This window comes from Gastrolobium bilobum, unplaced genomic scaffold, assembly GCF_033153095.1.
Source record: "Gastrolobium bilobum isolate Gb01-03AN ecotype WA unplaced genomic scaffold, APGP_CSIRO_Gbil_v1 utg23328, whole genome shotgun sequence".
Lineage (NCBI taxonomy): Eukaryota > Viridiplantae > Streptophyta > Magnoliopsida > Fabales > Fabaceae > Gastrolobium > Gastrolobium bilobum.
Window position 1 is genome coordinate 50,457 of NW_026899626.1, and position 16,395 is coordinate 66,851.

Genomic DNA, 16,395 nt, shown 5'->3' on the forward strand with positions numbered 1-16,395 from the left:
TAATTTCGAGTACATGATTTTTGGGTTCTTACATCCACCCTACCTAATAAAATTTTCGTCCCGAAAATTACAAACATTCTAAGTCGGGATACTTCTGTCGGATCTCGTCTACTCGCTCCCAAGTTGCTTCTTCAGGAGTCCTTCCTTGCCATTGCACCTTCACCATTTGTATCACTTTGCTACGAAGGCGCTTCTCTTCCTTGTCTAGAATCTTGTAGGGTACCACCGGGATCTTCAGGTTGGGTCTTACTTCCACAGTATCTAGTAATACAACATGGGAGGGATCCGCCAAGTACTTCTTCAACTGGCTTACATGGAATACAACATGAAGGTTTGCCAGATTTGGTGGTAATGCCAATTGATAGGCTACCGGTCCTACCCTTTTCAGAATCTGATAGGGACCGATATAGCGTGGACTTAACTTCCTTACACCAAGAGCTCTCCCAACACCAGTGACAGGGGAGAGTTTGATGAATACATGATCCCCTACTTCAAATTCTAGGGGTCGGTGCTTCAAGTCATAGTAACTTTTCTGTCGATCTTGGGCTTTTCGCAGCCTGTCGCGGATCATCTTGATCTGTTCTGTCGTTTCTCTGATCATGTCTGGTTCGAACAACTCTTTGTCGCCAACTTCTTCCCAACATACAGGTGTGCGACACCTCCTTCCATAGAGTACTTCGTATGGAGCCATGTCGATACTAGCATGATGACTGTTGTTGTAAGAAAATTCTGCCAACGGCAGATACTGATCCCAACATCCTTCCTTCTCTAAGGCGCAGGCCCGCAACATGTCTTCGAGTGTTTGTATTGTCCTTTCAGTCTGGCCATCTGTCTGGGGGTGATAAGCCGTGCTCAATCGCAGTTGGGTCCCGAGCGCCTGCTGCAATGAAGACCAGAATCGGGATGTAAACTTAGGATCCCAATCACTGATTATGCTTTCAGGAACACCGTGCAACCTTACTATTTCTTTCACATAAATCTGAGCCAGCTTCTCTATCGTGTAAGTCCCCTTTACCGGTATGAAGTGTGCTTATTTGGTCAGTCTGTCGACCACTATCCAGATGGCATCGTAGCCTGCTTGAGTTCTGGGTAAACTTGTTACGAAGTCCATCGATATGCTCTGCCATTTCCACTCTGGGATGCTCAAGGGTTGAAGGGTGCCTGCCGGTTGCTGATGTTCAATCTTTACTTTCTGGCACCTTATCCGCAGTTTAAATGTCTAAGGTAATAGGAATAACATATTACAATCATCCAAAATATAAGTTAAGTACACCATTAGTAAGGGGCATCCTCAATCCACAAGGATTCAGTGTAGTCATAATGTCCAAATAACTCAAACCATACGGTATACATGGCTTGCAAAATCTTTCCTTCCTTATAAAGTTCATTAAGTTTATTCGTAAGTTGCTGCCTTTCGTCCTCTTCAAGGCGTACCAGCCTCTTGCCTTCCCTTACCCATTTGGTCATTTTTACCTGAAAGTGGGATCCCCAAAGAGGGGTGAGATTGGGGGTCTCAGTAAGGACTCACAGTTGGAGCAACCTCCAAACCATGATGCTTACTCCTGCAACTGTCATAATAACATATACAATAATAGAATGGAAAACATTTGAAACATAGTTTGGAAAATAATCATGCTTTCATTTCATCATACCAAACCTGCCATGGCAATTACTCTCCATGGTCTTACGGACGAATACCCAGGGTCCTCGTCAGGTTGCCTCTGTGGTATTAGTGCACAGGCCATCATAATACAACTTGCATGAACAAAACATTAGTTCCAGACAGCCAAACATATCATGTACAACATCATACAACAAATTGCAGTCAGACCACACTTTAACATAAAGGGGTGGCAACCATAGGGAAACCACTACAACAACCGTAAATCACTTACACTTTTTCGCTTTGTAAATTCTTCCCGTAGGTGATGGATTCGACCAAATGAAGGTCCTAGTATCTTGGATCTCTTTTCAAGCTTTGGTTTGTCCTAGTCACATAATCAACCTTAGTACATGGTTCTAAAATTAAAAGATCTAAACTTAATATCCTTCATGTCATAGGTTCGGCCCTTTAAGGATGAAAATGCCTAGGAGATAATTTTTACTAGTTGTTTTCATGCCTAGGTCATATTCTATGGCATACATTTCGGCCATACATCATGGTACTAAGAAAACATTCACACATTTCCCTTTGAGGCTTATTAGGGTTCGGCCATTTAGAGGGTGCATACCTAGGGATAATTTTGATAACATGTTCATGGGTTTAATACTCATCAAGTTCGGCCATTTAGGGTTAATGCCATTTAGGTGGTGATTCTTCAAATAATGCTTTCCTATATGTTTGTTTAAAACATTTACTTCAACACTTTTCATGTTACCTTAAAGAACATATTCAATATCTAGTAGGGTACATATAGATTCGGCCATTTAGGGTTATGTTTGCTTAGTAAACATTGTGAAGATTTAGATGGTGCATGCATACCATTTAGGTTCGGCCATTTAGAGATGATATACTTAGGAGGTGATTTCAAGGGTGATAGATGCATGGATGGCTTTATTAGTCTGAGATCTAGTCATGTAAATTCGTTAGGGTTCATTCTACTAGCTTGAAGAGATGAAGGGCTCATAAGATCTTACCTTAATGATGATCGTGAGTTCTTAACCAATGTTTCACACTTGATCTTCAAGTAGTCTTCTAGGATTGAGAGTTGCTTCCAACAACCTCTTGGACTTTCTCTTTGTGGGTGAAGACAAGGGAGTTTGGAGAGCTTAGAAGAGTATTGAGGTGATCTTAGGTCCTTTAACTTGATATGGCCGAGGCATAGGAGCAAGGGAAGATGATGTGTTCAAGTGTTTTTGCTTGCTTGGCTTGTTGAGAGGGAGAGATGGCCGAAGCCAAGGTGTGAGGAGAAGAGAAGTCCTTTGCCTTATGTCTTGGTATTGCACGGCCTTGTGGGGGAGGGGGAAAAGCTTTTTGCCCTTTCTTTTATTTAGGCTTTGTCATCATTTTCTTTAGGGTTTTGGTGAAGTGTACTTGAGTGTTACTTGGGAGTGTGAAGGAAGCTTCTAACATGCATTGGGGAAGGATGGTGCTTGAGTGTGGAGTGTTTGAGTGAAAGAAGAACACTTTCTTGTCTTGGTGAGCATGGCCGTGACATGTGGGGGAAAGGGAAACCTTTTCTTAATTTTTTATTCAACTCTTTTCATGTCATAGGCGCTTGATTCAAGGAGGGTTTGAGTGTGATAAGGTTTCTTGGTTCCTTGTGGTGTGTCATGCATGGCTTGAGTGTGTAAGAAGAAAGCTTCTTTTTCTTGTCATGTGTGCGTCCTCTAAGGTAGCTTAAGGGAAAGTAGTGTTGCTTTTGGTTAAGGTAAGTCACATGCATTGGTTAGGTTTGGAGTGTGGAAGAAGCAATCCTCCTTCTTCCTTCTTGTTTGCGTCGTCCAATGTAGGATGGGAAAGGAGAGTTGCTTTTTGGAGAAAGAAGATCACATGCATGGTTAAGGCTTGGAGTGTATCTTACACAATCTCTTACTTGTCCATTCTTTCCTTAAGTGGCGCCTAGGGAGTGTGGAAAGCAACCCCACTCCCTTTTCTTCTTATCATGGCCGAGTTTGATATTTGAGGGGGGTGGAGCTCATTCAAATTCCTCCAATCATGTGGTGACACCTCATCAAGGGTTTATCTTTTGAATTGGGTTGGGCTTGGTGGGTGTTTTCAGCCCATTAAGTTACTAGAAGTTGGATCATTAGTGATTGGGCCAAGGCTTTTGTATAATTGATGTGGGCTTGGGTCTTTATGTGTATACTATTCGGGCCAAATCTTATTCAATAAAATGGGCTTGCATTGCTTGGGCTTAAATCCTTTCTCACTTGGTCTTAACTTATTTACATTCTTAAGCCGATTAGGCTATGATATTGGTTGGGCTTTAAACTTTATTGAGTTGGGTTCTTACTTATCTTAGTTAGCGTGAGTTCAAGGTCGTTCTAACTTAGGACTAGTTTTGCTTTTTTCAAAAGCTAATCGTTCACTGAATATGGGCTTTGCCCCTTTGATTTCATTTCATCAGGCTAATTTCGAGTACATGATTTTTGGGTTCTTACAATCACTCCACCCCATGGTTCACTCAATGTACATACAATGATCATCATATAAAATGCATAACATACAAAATCACATAACACTGGGCTCACTTCCAAGAACATCCACATGAAAGAAAATGGCCTTGAAGGCCGATGGCATGTGAGGATGAAAACAAAAAATTTTCAAAGCGGAATCACACATGCTAATCAAGATACATGCTTTAAGACAATATGATGTACCTTGCTCGTGATTCAAAACTCTAAGATGATCAGTGTTAGGTTTGAAGGTTCAAACCTTCTAACATTGATCCACACCACCCTACGTCAAGATGCAAGAACCCTCCCTTCTTGAAAAGCCACCAAACGAGCACCACAAGGAAGGCACTTTAGGCGTCCCAATAAGAGAAGAAGGAGGCAAGGTTAATGTATTTAGATGAGTGAATTTTTCAGCATGAAAAACTCACAAAGTGGCGCATGGATTCTATGAGAAAAGGCTAGGTAATTTTCGAAAAAACCTTAAAGAGAACCTCACAAAAGGAAGGACACTTGGAGATGAGAGAATAATTGAATTGAATCAGATTTTTCTCCAAAAAATATGACCTATGTAGCGCCCAATGGTGGAGGAATAAATGGAGTTGTTGCAATTCAAATCTAGCCAACAACCTCCTATCATCCTCATGAGACTAAGTCTATACCTAGTAAAAAATCTGACTTAATAACCATCATATGGCCAGCCATATGGTGCGCCCTTATTCAGCCCAAAAAGAGTCCAAATACATTGAGTAGTTGCATTCAAATTTGAACCAACTCACTCACTTATTCTCTCAATCAACCAAATCTGATTGGAGCTTATTTGGTTGATCATATGACCATCATAAGACCCCAAAATCAGCGCCCCAAATCAGCCTTGGATGATGCCCAAAGATCTCCTCTTGATACTTGGGATTTGTTCCAACAAGATCTTATCTTATCCTTTTGTTATGAAACAACTTTTCATAGCCAATTCAAATTCGAATTCATACATTTAAATTCAAACGTTCAAACATTTAAATTCAAAATTCAAATTCAAAATTCAAAATATTTGATAATTAATTTAACTAATTAAATTTATTAATAATGTCTTGGACCATCCAAGCCCATTACATGTACCATGCGCCCTTTCCCTCTTAGGTAGGCTTCCAAACTTCTTCTTGGGCTAACAACCTTTATTAGGCCCAATACCTTTAATGCTATATTCATCAAGACAATAAGGTGTTAGTGTGTGACCCATTAGGCCTAACATAGCCACTGACATAAATGGGTTTGGGCCCAACAAGCCCACAACCCATTTATGCTTTGTTGCCCCAGAGCTAGTTAGGTTAATGATATGATCATCCTATTACATATATTTGGTTACCGTATGTATTTCCTTTCGTCTAGGTTACCTTCCCTTTAAACCTAGGGTGAGGAAATGTATCAACCCTTGCGGTTTAGGGTAAGCTTTAGTTCGAAATAGGGAATCTTCAATTTACTGACTCTAAAGGCAGATCATCTCATGATCTCTTTTACTATGCATAGATTCCCGAGTCCTATAAATTTCATCCCGATTTCTCCGATTTACAGATACGAACCTGGCTCAGGATGAACGCTGGCGGCATGCTTTACACATGCAAGTCGGACATGAAGTGGTGTTTCCAGTGGCGGACGGGTGAGTAACGCGTAAGAACCTGCCCTTGGGAGGGGAACAACAGCTGGAAACGGCTGCTAATACCCCATAGGCTGAGGAGCAAAATGAGGAATCCGCCCGAGGAGGGGCTCACGTCTGATTAGCTAGTTGGTGAGGCAATAGCTTACCAAGGCGATGATCAGTAGCTGGTCCGAGAGGATGATCAGCCACACTGGGACTGAGACACGGCCCAGACTCCTACGGGAGGCAGCAGTGGGTAACAAATATATATTAATTTTTATTGGTACGTACCTCGTGAAAAAAAAAGACTTTTTTGTGTAATTCACTATTCCAGCTATTTTTGAAAGAACCGAATTCCTAACCCTAGGCCTGTGCTCTTTCAGGACATGCCCAAAAGTATACCTATGATTCTCCATGTTTCAGGCAGACGAGGTATACAATCAAAACAGGCCTTCTAGAAGACAGTCTAGGTGACAACTTATGGTCTAAGGAAAGACATACCCAAATATTAAGAGACTGCTCTAATGATACTTTTGTAAGATTTCCTCATAGAGTCTCTTTGTGGGTCTGTTCAGTGCGAGCTATACCCTTATAGGTCCACCCACAACTTTAGCTAAGACATCTCTATATCTGTAGCTCATGAGGTCTTTACCTTGTATCCGAATACAAGTTGATAAGTCGTGCTAGTCTTACCCAAGATTACTGATCCCCATTCTCAGTGTCTCTAGACTAGGAACATAAAATTAGGAATAAACATCCGATATCCTTAAATCCTCATGATCGTGATCTCATCACAGATACTCAAGAGATACCTATTTTATTCTAAGGAGTTTATCCAGTTACTCATATTATTAACAATAATATTGAGACAAAATATGAAACAGGATAAAGAGTACTTATTATTTATTTGCGACAATATAAAAAGGTCCATATATGTCCTAATCTAATCAAAAGATTGTCTCTAGGACATCCATATACTAACACCACACAAGAATTTCGTTCAAGGAACCCATCATATAACTCCTGAGAAGCTTCCTGGTGCCTCTTTCATGGATGAGACGACCCCATGGCAAAACCCAACTGGAACTACTCATGATCCCTATCCAGCGGAAGTCCTACATTTGGATCATCCTGGTGCTGCTCCCAGAGACGCCCCACGGAAAAACTCAACCGGAATCCCCCAAAGGGATATCTCCAGCGGAAGCCCAAACCACACACATCTACTGGCCAGAGATCACAGATATGTCACACAACATGCTCCAAGCATGTCACACAATCAAGCAATGATGCATGAACATACAATTTTACACAATGTCAAAGAGGATAAAATCCAATCACGACCTTCCACTAGGTGTGGCAGAAAACACAAGGGATAAAATCCAAGTACCAAGAGTTTACCTCAACTCCAAAGACAATTCTCTTCAACGTAAGCTCCAAGCTTATTCCTCCTCTATCGAATCCGTGAGAGGGAACCTATAACGATCAAAGTACAATGATCATCAACACAATTCACAACAATAATACTTAACATAACCACCTAGGCCTATAGGCCGACTTCCAATTAATTCACTACCTCCATCATTTTAATCATCAACTAACTCATCATCCACTATTCTATGCATCAAAACATCCACCATTAATTGTACAACATTTTTCTCATCATTTTTCCTTAATTTCCCTTATAGGTCGAATTACCACATACACAATACATCTGACATTCTTCCTTCCAATTCCACTATATCACAATATATTACCATCCATTTAAACACCATTTACCACCATACAACATTAACTATACCATTTTCACATCATCAAACCATCCATGACCACAATAGGTCGAATTACCCATGAACTCATGCTCCATGGTTTTCTATCCAATTCAACACTTACACATATCATACAATCCTATTATTAACCCTTACCATTACTCCACAACTCAATTACCCAATTACACAACATACCAATTTCACAAAGTATTGAAATCTCATCACAAAATTTCCTAAGTTATCCAACAATTTGACCAATAACTTTTATGAGTTTAATCACTCGAACACATCATTTTAAGCAACTTTTATCTAATACACATTTTTAATTTGAGCTCTCTAACTACATCAATTCATATACACATGCTCTAGGTCTCAATATTCAATCCAATTCAAAATCAAAGATTGGAGAAGAAAGCTTACCACCAATCAACTCCTAGGAGTTATGCGCCCTAGGAGTTATGCGCACCTAAGCAAAATATGACAAGTCAGAATCACATACCACAATTTTTTTTTCTCTATGTTATATGACGTTTTATACCCCTAGGCCCTTGATTTACAACCGGTTTTCCAGGTCCCCTTTTTCTAACAAATTCCAGACTTTAACTGAGCTTACCCACTTTTCAACAACAAGGAATCCAAAGGTTCTTCCCATATGTACCAATTCGGTTCCAGCAATAACAAGAGATTCATGACATTTTATTCATATTTTCAACATTATAGTCCTATGGTGTGCTAAGAGCGTCTCTACACATGCTGTCCAATTACTTTTAGTTCATGCAAGGTTTAATACACAATATATTCCAACACTAGGTACTTATCCTAATATTGACAAAACAGAATGTTCACAGAGGAACTATATTCCAAGCTAAAAATTGATTCTTTGTACGGTTAACCACAAGACCCAACTGGTTCCAACATGGCAGAAATAATAGAATGAAAGGGACATAAGGCTACTCCTTAGTATACAATTGCAAGCTCGGTTTTGACCAGAAGCTAGGGGCATACAATTTATCTATTTACAAAAAAAATCATTTTAAGCTCACAAGCATCCAGTCCTAGAGTTGCTCAAAGGGGGGTAAGAATTAAAAGAAAAGAGGTGGCCAAAATAACATATCCTCCTACAAACATGTGGGGACCGAATCAAGAGGGCACGGAATAATAATGACAATACAATTATTCCTCTAAAATACTAGTGTGAACCGAAACAGTGAGGCAACACAATTATTCCCCTAAAATATTCATGTGAACTGAAACAAAAAAATGGAGGAGAAACTTGTGGTTTGGACGTTACCTCTATGCAAGTATTCCCAACTTGACGTGGACATAGGAGGTGGCATGACCAAGACAACAAACTTGGAGGACATACAAGGTCTTGGAGGCCCAATGACAAGAGCAAAAGCTAAAAAGGCTAAAGAGGCTCTAAATCTCTTGGTGACCACTTTACTTGAGACAAGCCCAAGTCTAAAGGAAGAAGAGCCCAAAATGATACACTTAATTAAAATTGAAGACCTTGAAGAATAAGCCTCAATGGATATGCATGAAGGCTTTATTTTACTTGGCCCAAATTCTGCACTTAATTTTTTATTTTCTTATATTTAGTTAAACTTTTTGTAATAAGGCTTATTGGGCTGGATTATTGGGTTGTCTATCTTCTTTTATGTGTAAGTACTTTTAGGTTAAACTCAATATGGTTGTTGCCCACTATATAAGGGAACACCATGGCTTTTGAAGACAGATTTTTGGAATATCAAGTTAACCTATTTTGGTGAGACTAGTTCTCTTGGGTTCTTTTGAGAATCTCTGAACTTATCAAGGGCATCAATCCTTGTGGCGTTCTTGGGCTTATCAATTCTTTCGAATTGTGGCGCCTACCTATAATCCTTAAACTCCAATTTCGTTCTATATTATCTTGGATTCATATCTCTCGAATTCCTTATCCTTTTCCGGTGATTCTTGTGCCAAAATCGTGATTCAGGAAGCCATCTTTCACCTCGTTTTGGAATCACCCAAATCCGAGGTCTGTAGCGTGAGATACGCTCTGTTCTTAACAGGTCGTGTTGGTGGATGAATTTGGGGTTAGAATTTCCATTCCTAGTAGATCCATTCCTCCATTCCTATTGGGGATCATATCATGTGGTATCAGAGCTCAGTTCTAGGATTGGAATTGGGTTTGATTTTTCTCCATTGTTTCCATCAATTCTGATCACACATTTGGTAACCCTAATCCCTAGTATTTGTGTTTTTAATTTTGAATTGTGCAATTCTGTTTTAGCCTTTGTTGTTGGTTCCTAATTTGTTCCTTTGATATTCTGTTTGTTTCAATTTCTTGTTGTGTTCATAATTTCTGCACTTGTGTTCTTAAGGTTCGTCCTATGTTCATCATTGTTCTTGATTTTTAATCCTTTCAATCCTTGTTCCTTGAGTAGTATGCTGTTAGTGTGTTAAATAATAGCTTGTTTTGTGGAGAATTCAATCAAATTCAGTTTAGCATTACTGCAATCTGAATTTTTCATTCCAAAATTAAAAATTCCATTTTATTGAAGCATCAGGTTTTATAAAAAAAAAAAAAAAAAAGAGTTGAAAAAAAAATATATATATGCTATACAGCTACTTGTTACACACTACTACTCTCAAATCAGGTCCAAAGTGTCTTCCTTGAATAATTCCTTCAATTTGTTTTGGTTTTCTTTGTTTTGCCTTCTTTGACATATTTCCAATTTGTCATTACGAATTCTTGAGTTTGGGATTGTACTCTTGAGTGTTCTTGGAGATTCTGTTAAGAACTTAAAGAGAGCTATTGAGAGGAAAAAGGCAAGAGAGCACATTACACAAAAGCCTAATAGAGAGCAACAAACACGAGTGATACATTTTAAGAGTGTAAACACGTGAGCGAGTGGTGAGGTCCAATTTCTTTTATTCTTGTTCTTTTCCTTGAATTATGGCAGGTGCAGGTGGTGAAGGTAGCCCTCCTCGTGAGAGAGAAAACAGGTTGCTAATCGATGCCATTATGGATCGAATGCAAACGATGATGAGGGAGCAAACAGAGGACTTATATGAGAGAATTGAGCACTTAGAAAATCAAGGGACTCATGATGATGATGGAGGTAGAAGAAGGGTTGATAGAAGGAGAAGAGATAATGAGGATGTTGCTAGAGAGGATATAATTAAGGGGGTGAAGCTTAATATACCATCTTTTAAAGGAAAAAGTGATCCGGAGGCCTATTTGGAGTGGGAAATGAAGATTGAGCATTTATTTTCATGTCACAACTATACTGAAGAAAAGAAAATGAAGGTGGCAGCCATGGAGTTTAGTGATTATGCTCTTATTTGGTGGGACCAATTGCAAAAGGAGAGGGTAAGATATGAAGAACCATTGGTGGATAGTTGGATGGAGATGAAAAGGCTAATGAGAAGAAGATTTGTTCCTTCCCATTATCATAGAGACCTTCACAATAAACTTCAACGGCTTACACAAGGTAACAAGAGTGTAGATGAGTATTATAAAGAGATGGAGGTTTCCTTGATTAGAGCAAATGTTAGTGAAGAACGGGAGGCTACTATGGCACGTTTCTTGCATGGACTGAATAGTGACATAAGGGATGTTGTGGAGTTGCAAAATTATGTGGAGTTGGAGGATTTAGTGCATCAAGCTAGTAAGGTAGAACAACAACTCAAGAGAAAGGGTGTCATGAGGAAAAACTCTTCTAATTTTAATTCTTCAAGTTGGAAGGACAGAAATAAGAAGGAGGGAGGTACTTCATCAAGCAACCCCACTGCTGCACCTCAAAGGACTCAAATTAAGTCCAATGAGACCCCTAAGAAGACAAGGAATAGTGAAATAAAATGTTTCAAGTGTTTGGGAAGAGGTCACATAGCTTCAGAATGTCCAACTAAGAAGACTATGTTACTTAAAGAGGATGGAGAGATTACTAGTGAGTCTTCTTCAGATTCTGCCTCACATGATGATGAAGATGAGTATGACGAGGAAATTATACCGGAAGGAGATTTGTTTATGGTAAGAAGGATGTTGGGTAGCCAAGTAAAAGACATGGATGATAGTCAAAGAGAGAACATTTTTCATACTAGATGCCTTATCCAAGGAAAGGTATGTTCTTTAATTATTGATGGAGGGAGTTGTACCAATGTTGCAAGTGCTAGAATGGTGTCTAAATTGGGCATGGAAACCAAACCTCACCCGCTGCCATATAAGCTTCAATGGCTTAGTGAGGATGGTGAAGTGACCGTAAGCAAACAAGTGGAGGTGAACTTCTCCATAGGAAAGTATGATGATACAGTTTTATGTGATGTGGTACCAATGGAGGCTTGTCATTTGCTTCTTGGGAGACCTTGGCAATATGATAAGAAAGTTATGCATGATGGTTACACCAACAAATTCTCTTTTGTGCATGAAGAACGCAAGACTATTCTTGCACCTTTGACTCCAAGAGAAGTTAGTGAGGATCATTTGAAAATGAGAGATAAAAGAAAGCAAGAGAGAAAAGAAAGTGGAGAGAAAAAGGGGAAAGAGAGAGAGAGAGCAAAAAAGAGAGAAAAACACAAAATTTGTTTATAAAAGAAAAAGAGGTGAAAAAGGCTATACAATTGAAAAAGCCAATGCTCTTACTTTTGAGTAAAGAGTGTAATAATATCAAAGATGCCAGTCCTACTAATTCTCTTCCAAATGAGGTTTCTTCTTTGTTGCAGGAATTTGAAGATGTCTTTCCCAAAGAGGTGCCTCATGGACTGCCTCCTCTAAGAGGCATTGAACATCAAATTGATCTCGTGCCGGGAGCTGCATTGCCTAATAGGCCAGCCTATAGGAGTAACCCCCAAGAGACCAAGGAGATTCAGAGACAAGTTGAAGACTTGATGAAAAGAGGATGGGTGCAAGAAAGCTTAAGTCCATGTGCAGTCCCAGTCCTTTTAGTGCCTAAGAAAGATGGAACCTGGAGAATGTGCACTGACTGTAGAGCCATCAATAACATCACGGTAAAGTATAGACATCCTATTCCTAGATTGGATGATTTATTGGATGAATTGCATGGTGCTTGTTTCTTCTCTAAAATTGATTTAAAAAGTGGATACCATCAAATTAGGATTAGAGAAGGGGATGAATGGAAAACAGCTTTTAAAACTAAATATGGGCTGTATGAATGGTTGGTTATGCCCTTTGGTTTAACCAATGCTCCTAGTACCTTCATGAGACTAATGAATCATGTGTTAAGGGAGTTTCTAGGAAAGTTTGTTGTGGTTTATTTTGATGATATTCTGATTTATAGCAAATCCTATGATGATCATCTTGTGCACTTGAGGTATGTTGTGGAAGCACTAAGGCATGAGAAATTGTATGCTAACATGGAAAAATGTGTGTTTTGTATAGACCATGTTGTTTTTCTTGGTTTTGTTGTTAGCTCACAAGGAGTGCAAGTTGATCAAGAGAAGGTGAAATCTATTCAAGAGTGGCCAACTCCTAAGAATGTAAGTGGTGAGAAGCTTTCATGGCTTAGCTAGTTTCTATAGGAGATTTGTTAAAGATTTCAGTACCATAGCTGCACCCTTGAATGAAGTGATTAAAAGGCATGTTGGTTTTAAATGGGGTGAAAAACAAGAGAAAGCCTTTGCTGCCCTCAAAGATAAATTAACTCATGCACCTATTCTTGTATTGCCTAATTTTTCTAAATCTTTTGAGATTGAATGTGATGCATCTAATGTGGGGATAGGGGCTGTTTTGATGCAAGAGGGGCATCCCATTGCCTATTTTAGTGAAAAACTGAATGGGGCTACTCTTAATTATTCCACATATGATAAGGAATTGTATGCATTGGTAAGGGCTTTGCAAACATGGCAACACTATCTCTTGCCCAAAGAGTTTGTCATCAACAGTGACCATGAGTCCTTAAAGTACTTAAAAGGACAAGGCAAGCTTAACAAAAGGCATGCCAAATGGGTAGAGTTCTTGGAGCAGTTTCCCTATGTGATCAAGCACAAGAAAGGTAAGTCTAATGTAGTTGCAGATGCACTTTCAAGAAGGTATGCTTTGTTCTCTACTCTTGAAACTAAGTTTATTGGTTTTGATCATATTAAGGCATTGTATGAGCATGATCCAGACTTTGCACAAATCTATGAAACTTGTGTGGATGCTGCTCAAAATGGATTCTTTAGGCATAATGATTACTTATTTAAAGAAAAGAGATTGTGTGTTCCTAAAGGTTCTATTAGGGAATTACTTGTGAAAGAGGCACATGCGGGGGGATTAATGGGACATTTTGGAATCCAAAAGACTCTAGACATGCTGCATGAACATTTTTATTGGCCACACATGAAGCGTGATGTACATAAATTGTGTGAAAGATGCATTGTATGTAAGCAATCTAAGTCTAAATTATTGCCTCATGGGTTGTATACTCCTTTACCTATTCCAGATTGCCCTTGGATTGATATTTCTATGGATTTTGTGTTAGGACTACCTCGGTCTAAAAATGGTAAAGATTCTATTTTTGTTGTGGTGGACAGGTTTTCTAAGATGGCACATTTTATTCCGTGCAAAAAAGTTGATGATGCAATCCATATTGCTGATTTGTTCTTCAAGGAAGTGGTAAGACTCCATGGACTTCCAAGAAGCATTGTCTCTGATCGTGATACTAAATTCTTAAGCCATTTTTGGAGGACATTATGGGGAGACGAGGATTACAATTTGAGGACAAATTCTTCTAAAGAAGGAGGGAATGATGAGGACATAGGAGGTGGCATGACCAAGACAATAAACTTGGAGGACATACAAGGTCTTGGAGGCCCAATGACAAGAGCAAAAGCTAAAAAGGCTAAAGAGGCTCTAAATCTCTTGGTGACCACTTTACTTGAGACAAGCCCAAGTCTAAAGGAAGAAGAGCCCAAAATGATACACTTAATTAAAATTGAAGACCTTGAAGAATAAGCCTCAATGGATATGCATGAAGGCTTTATTTTACTTGGCCCAAATTCTGCACTTAATTTTTTATTTTCTTATATTTAGTTAAACTTTTTGTAATAAGGCTTATTGGGCTGGATTATTGGGTTGTCTATCTTCTTTTATGTGTAAGTACTTTTAGGTTAAACTCAATATGGTTGTTGCCCACTATATAAGGGAACACCATGGCTTTTGAAGACAGATTTGGAATATCAAGTTAACCTATTTTGGTGAGACTAGTTCTCTTGGGTTCTTTTGAGAATCTCTGAACTTATCAAGGGCATCAATCCTTGTGGCGTTCTTGGGCTTATCAATTCTTTCGAATTGTGGCGCCTACCTATAATCCTTAAACTCCAATTTCGTTCTATATTATCTTGGATTCATATCTCTCGAATTCCTTATCCTTTTCCAGTGATTCTTGTGCCAAAATCGTGATTCAGGAAGCCATCTTTCACCTCGTTTTGGAATCACCCAAATCCGAGGTCTGTAGCGTGAGATACGCTCTGTTCTTAACAGGTCGTGTTGGTGGATGAATTTGGGGTTAGAATTCCATTCCTAGTAGATCCATTCCTCCATTCCTATTGGGGATTATATCAGGTTGTTGCTCAGTCCTCTGGGGTTGCTGAGCAGGTAGTTGCTGGTACTGATGAACAGAGACTCATATCATTCAGGAAACATAAGCCGCCAGCATTTCAGGGGTCAAGGGACCCGAAGGTAGTTACTACCTGGTTGATGGGGATGGATAAAATATTTCAGGTAATGAGGTGCCAGGATCCCCAGAGACTGATGTATTCTTTTTATATGCTTGAGGGAGATGCCCACGAGTGGTGGTGCAACACATCTCGCCCATTCACTATTCAGGGAGAGGAATTAACTTGGGCTTTATTTGAAAGGTTGTTTCATGAAGGGTACTTTCCCAGAGATGTCCGGGAAGCCAAGCAGGGTGAATTTGAAAAATTGGTGTAGGGGACTATGACTGTTGATGCATATTTGGCCAAGTTTAATGAGTTAGTCAAGTTTGCAAATTACGGTGGTGTGCTGCCGACTCCTGAGTTTTTATCTGCCAAATTTCAACGAGGATTAAATGAGAAAATTACAAAGATGATGTCTAATACTGCTGTTAGAAATTTTGCTGATCTGGTGACCCAGTGTAAAAGGGTTGAAACTGTTTACGACAGGTATCCGAAGTCTAGTTCTTCAAGGGAGCAGGAAATTAAGAGGACATCTGGTCCTTCTGGGAATAATAATAGGGGTGGCTACCATCATAATAACAACAGGGGTATGGGGTTGCAGGTAAGGCAGCCTCCTGGTCAATTCAAAAGGGGTGGTGATCAGAGGAGTGGTTTTAATGACAGAAATTCTGCTCCGCAATGTGATAAGTGTAAGAGGTACCATCGGGGTCCTTGTACTGCGGCTTCGAACTCATGTTTCAAATGTGGTAAGGTTGGCCATTTTGTCAGGGAGTGCTATAGTAATACTGGGCAGGCTGCGAATCAGCAGTCCTTGCCATCTGCTCCTACGGTTAGACGCGTATACACTACTAATGCGCAGCAGACAGAGAAGGCACCGAATCTGGTTAAAGGTATAATTTTCATCTCTAATATTGATTTTTTTGTTTTGTTTGACTCGGGAGCGACATATTCGTTCGTGGCGAAATATGTTGCTAAGGGGTTGGGTTTAAGAGTAACACGGATGATTCCCCCTATGCGTATTACTACTGCTACAGGAGAGGTTAGTAATTCCTCCTTTATTTGTAAAGAGGTCGGGTTTGTCTACGAAGGCAGGGGTTACACTATTGATTTGATTATCTTGCCCCTGGCCTCTGTTAATTTGATTTTGGGTATGGACTGGTTGTCTCAAAACTGCGCAATGATTGAATGCTGCGGAAAGAGGTTGATACTATCTCACGAGAAGCCCTCGGTTTGTCCGTCTCC

At 39.6% G+C, this 16,395-nt stretch overlaps 1 protein-coding gene across 1 annotated transcript; it reads left to right on the forward strand.

The window, feature by feature from the left end:
* The first annotated feature begins 274 nt into the window (after positions 1-274).
* Positions 275-15,427, forward strand: LOC133292092 (uncharacterized). Its single transcript, XM_061490466.1, has 2 exons — positions 275-331; positions 15,059-15,427. The coding sequence occupies exons 1-2, from the start codon at positions 275-277 to the stop codon at positions 15,425-15,427; spliced, it is 426 nt and encodes a 141-aa protein (XP_061346450.1).
* The last annotated feature ends 968 nt before the right edge of the window (positions 15,428-16,395 follow it).

What these genes read in the sequence shown, in the direction of transcription:
- LOC133292092 (XM_061490466.1), top strand. Translation starts at nt 275, where the DNA reads ATGGGAGGGATCCGCCAAGTACTTCTTCAACTGGCTTACATGGAATAC. An exon ending in ACATGGAATACAACATGAAG is followed by an intron (nt 332 to 15,058) that starts GTTTGCCAGATT and finishes GGATTATATCAG; the next exon opens with GTTGTTGCTCAGTCCTCTGG.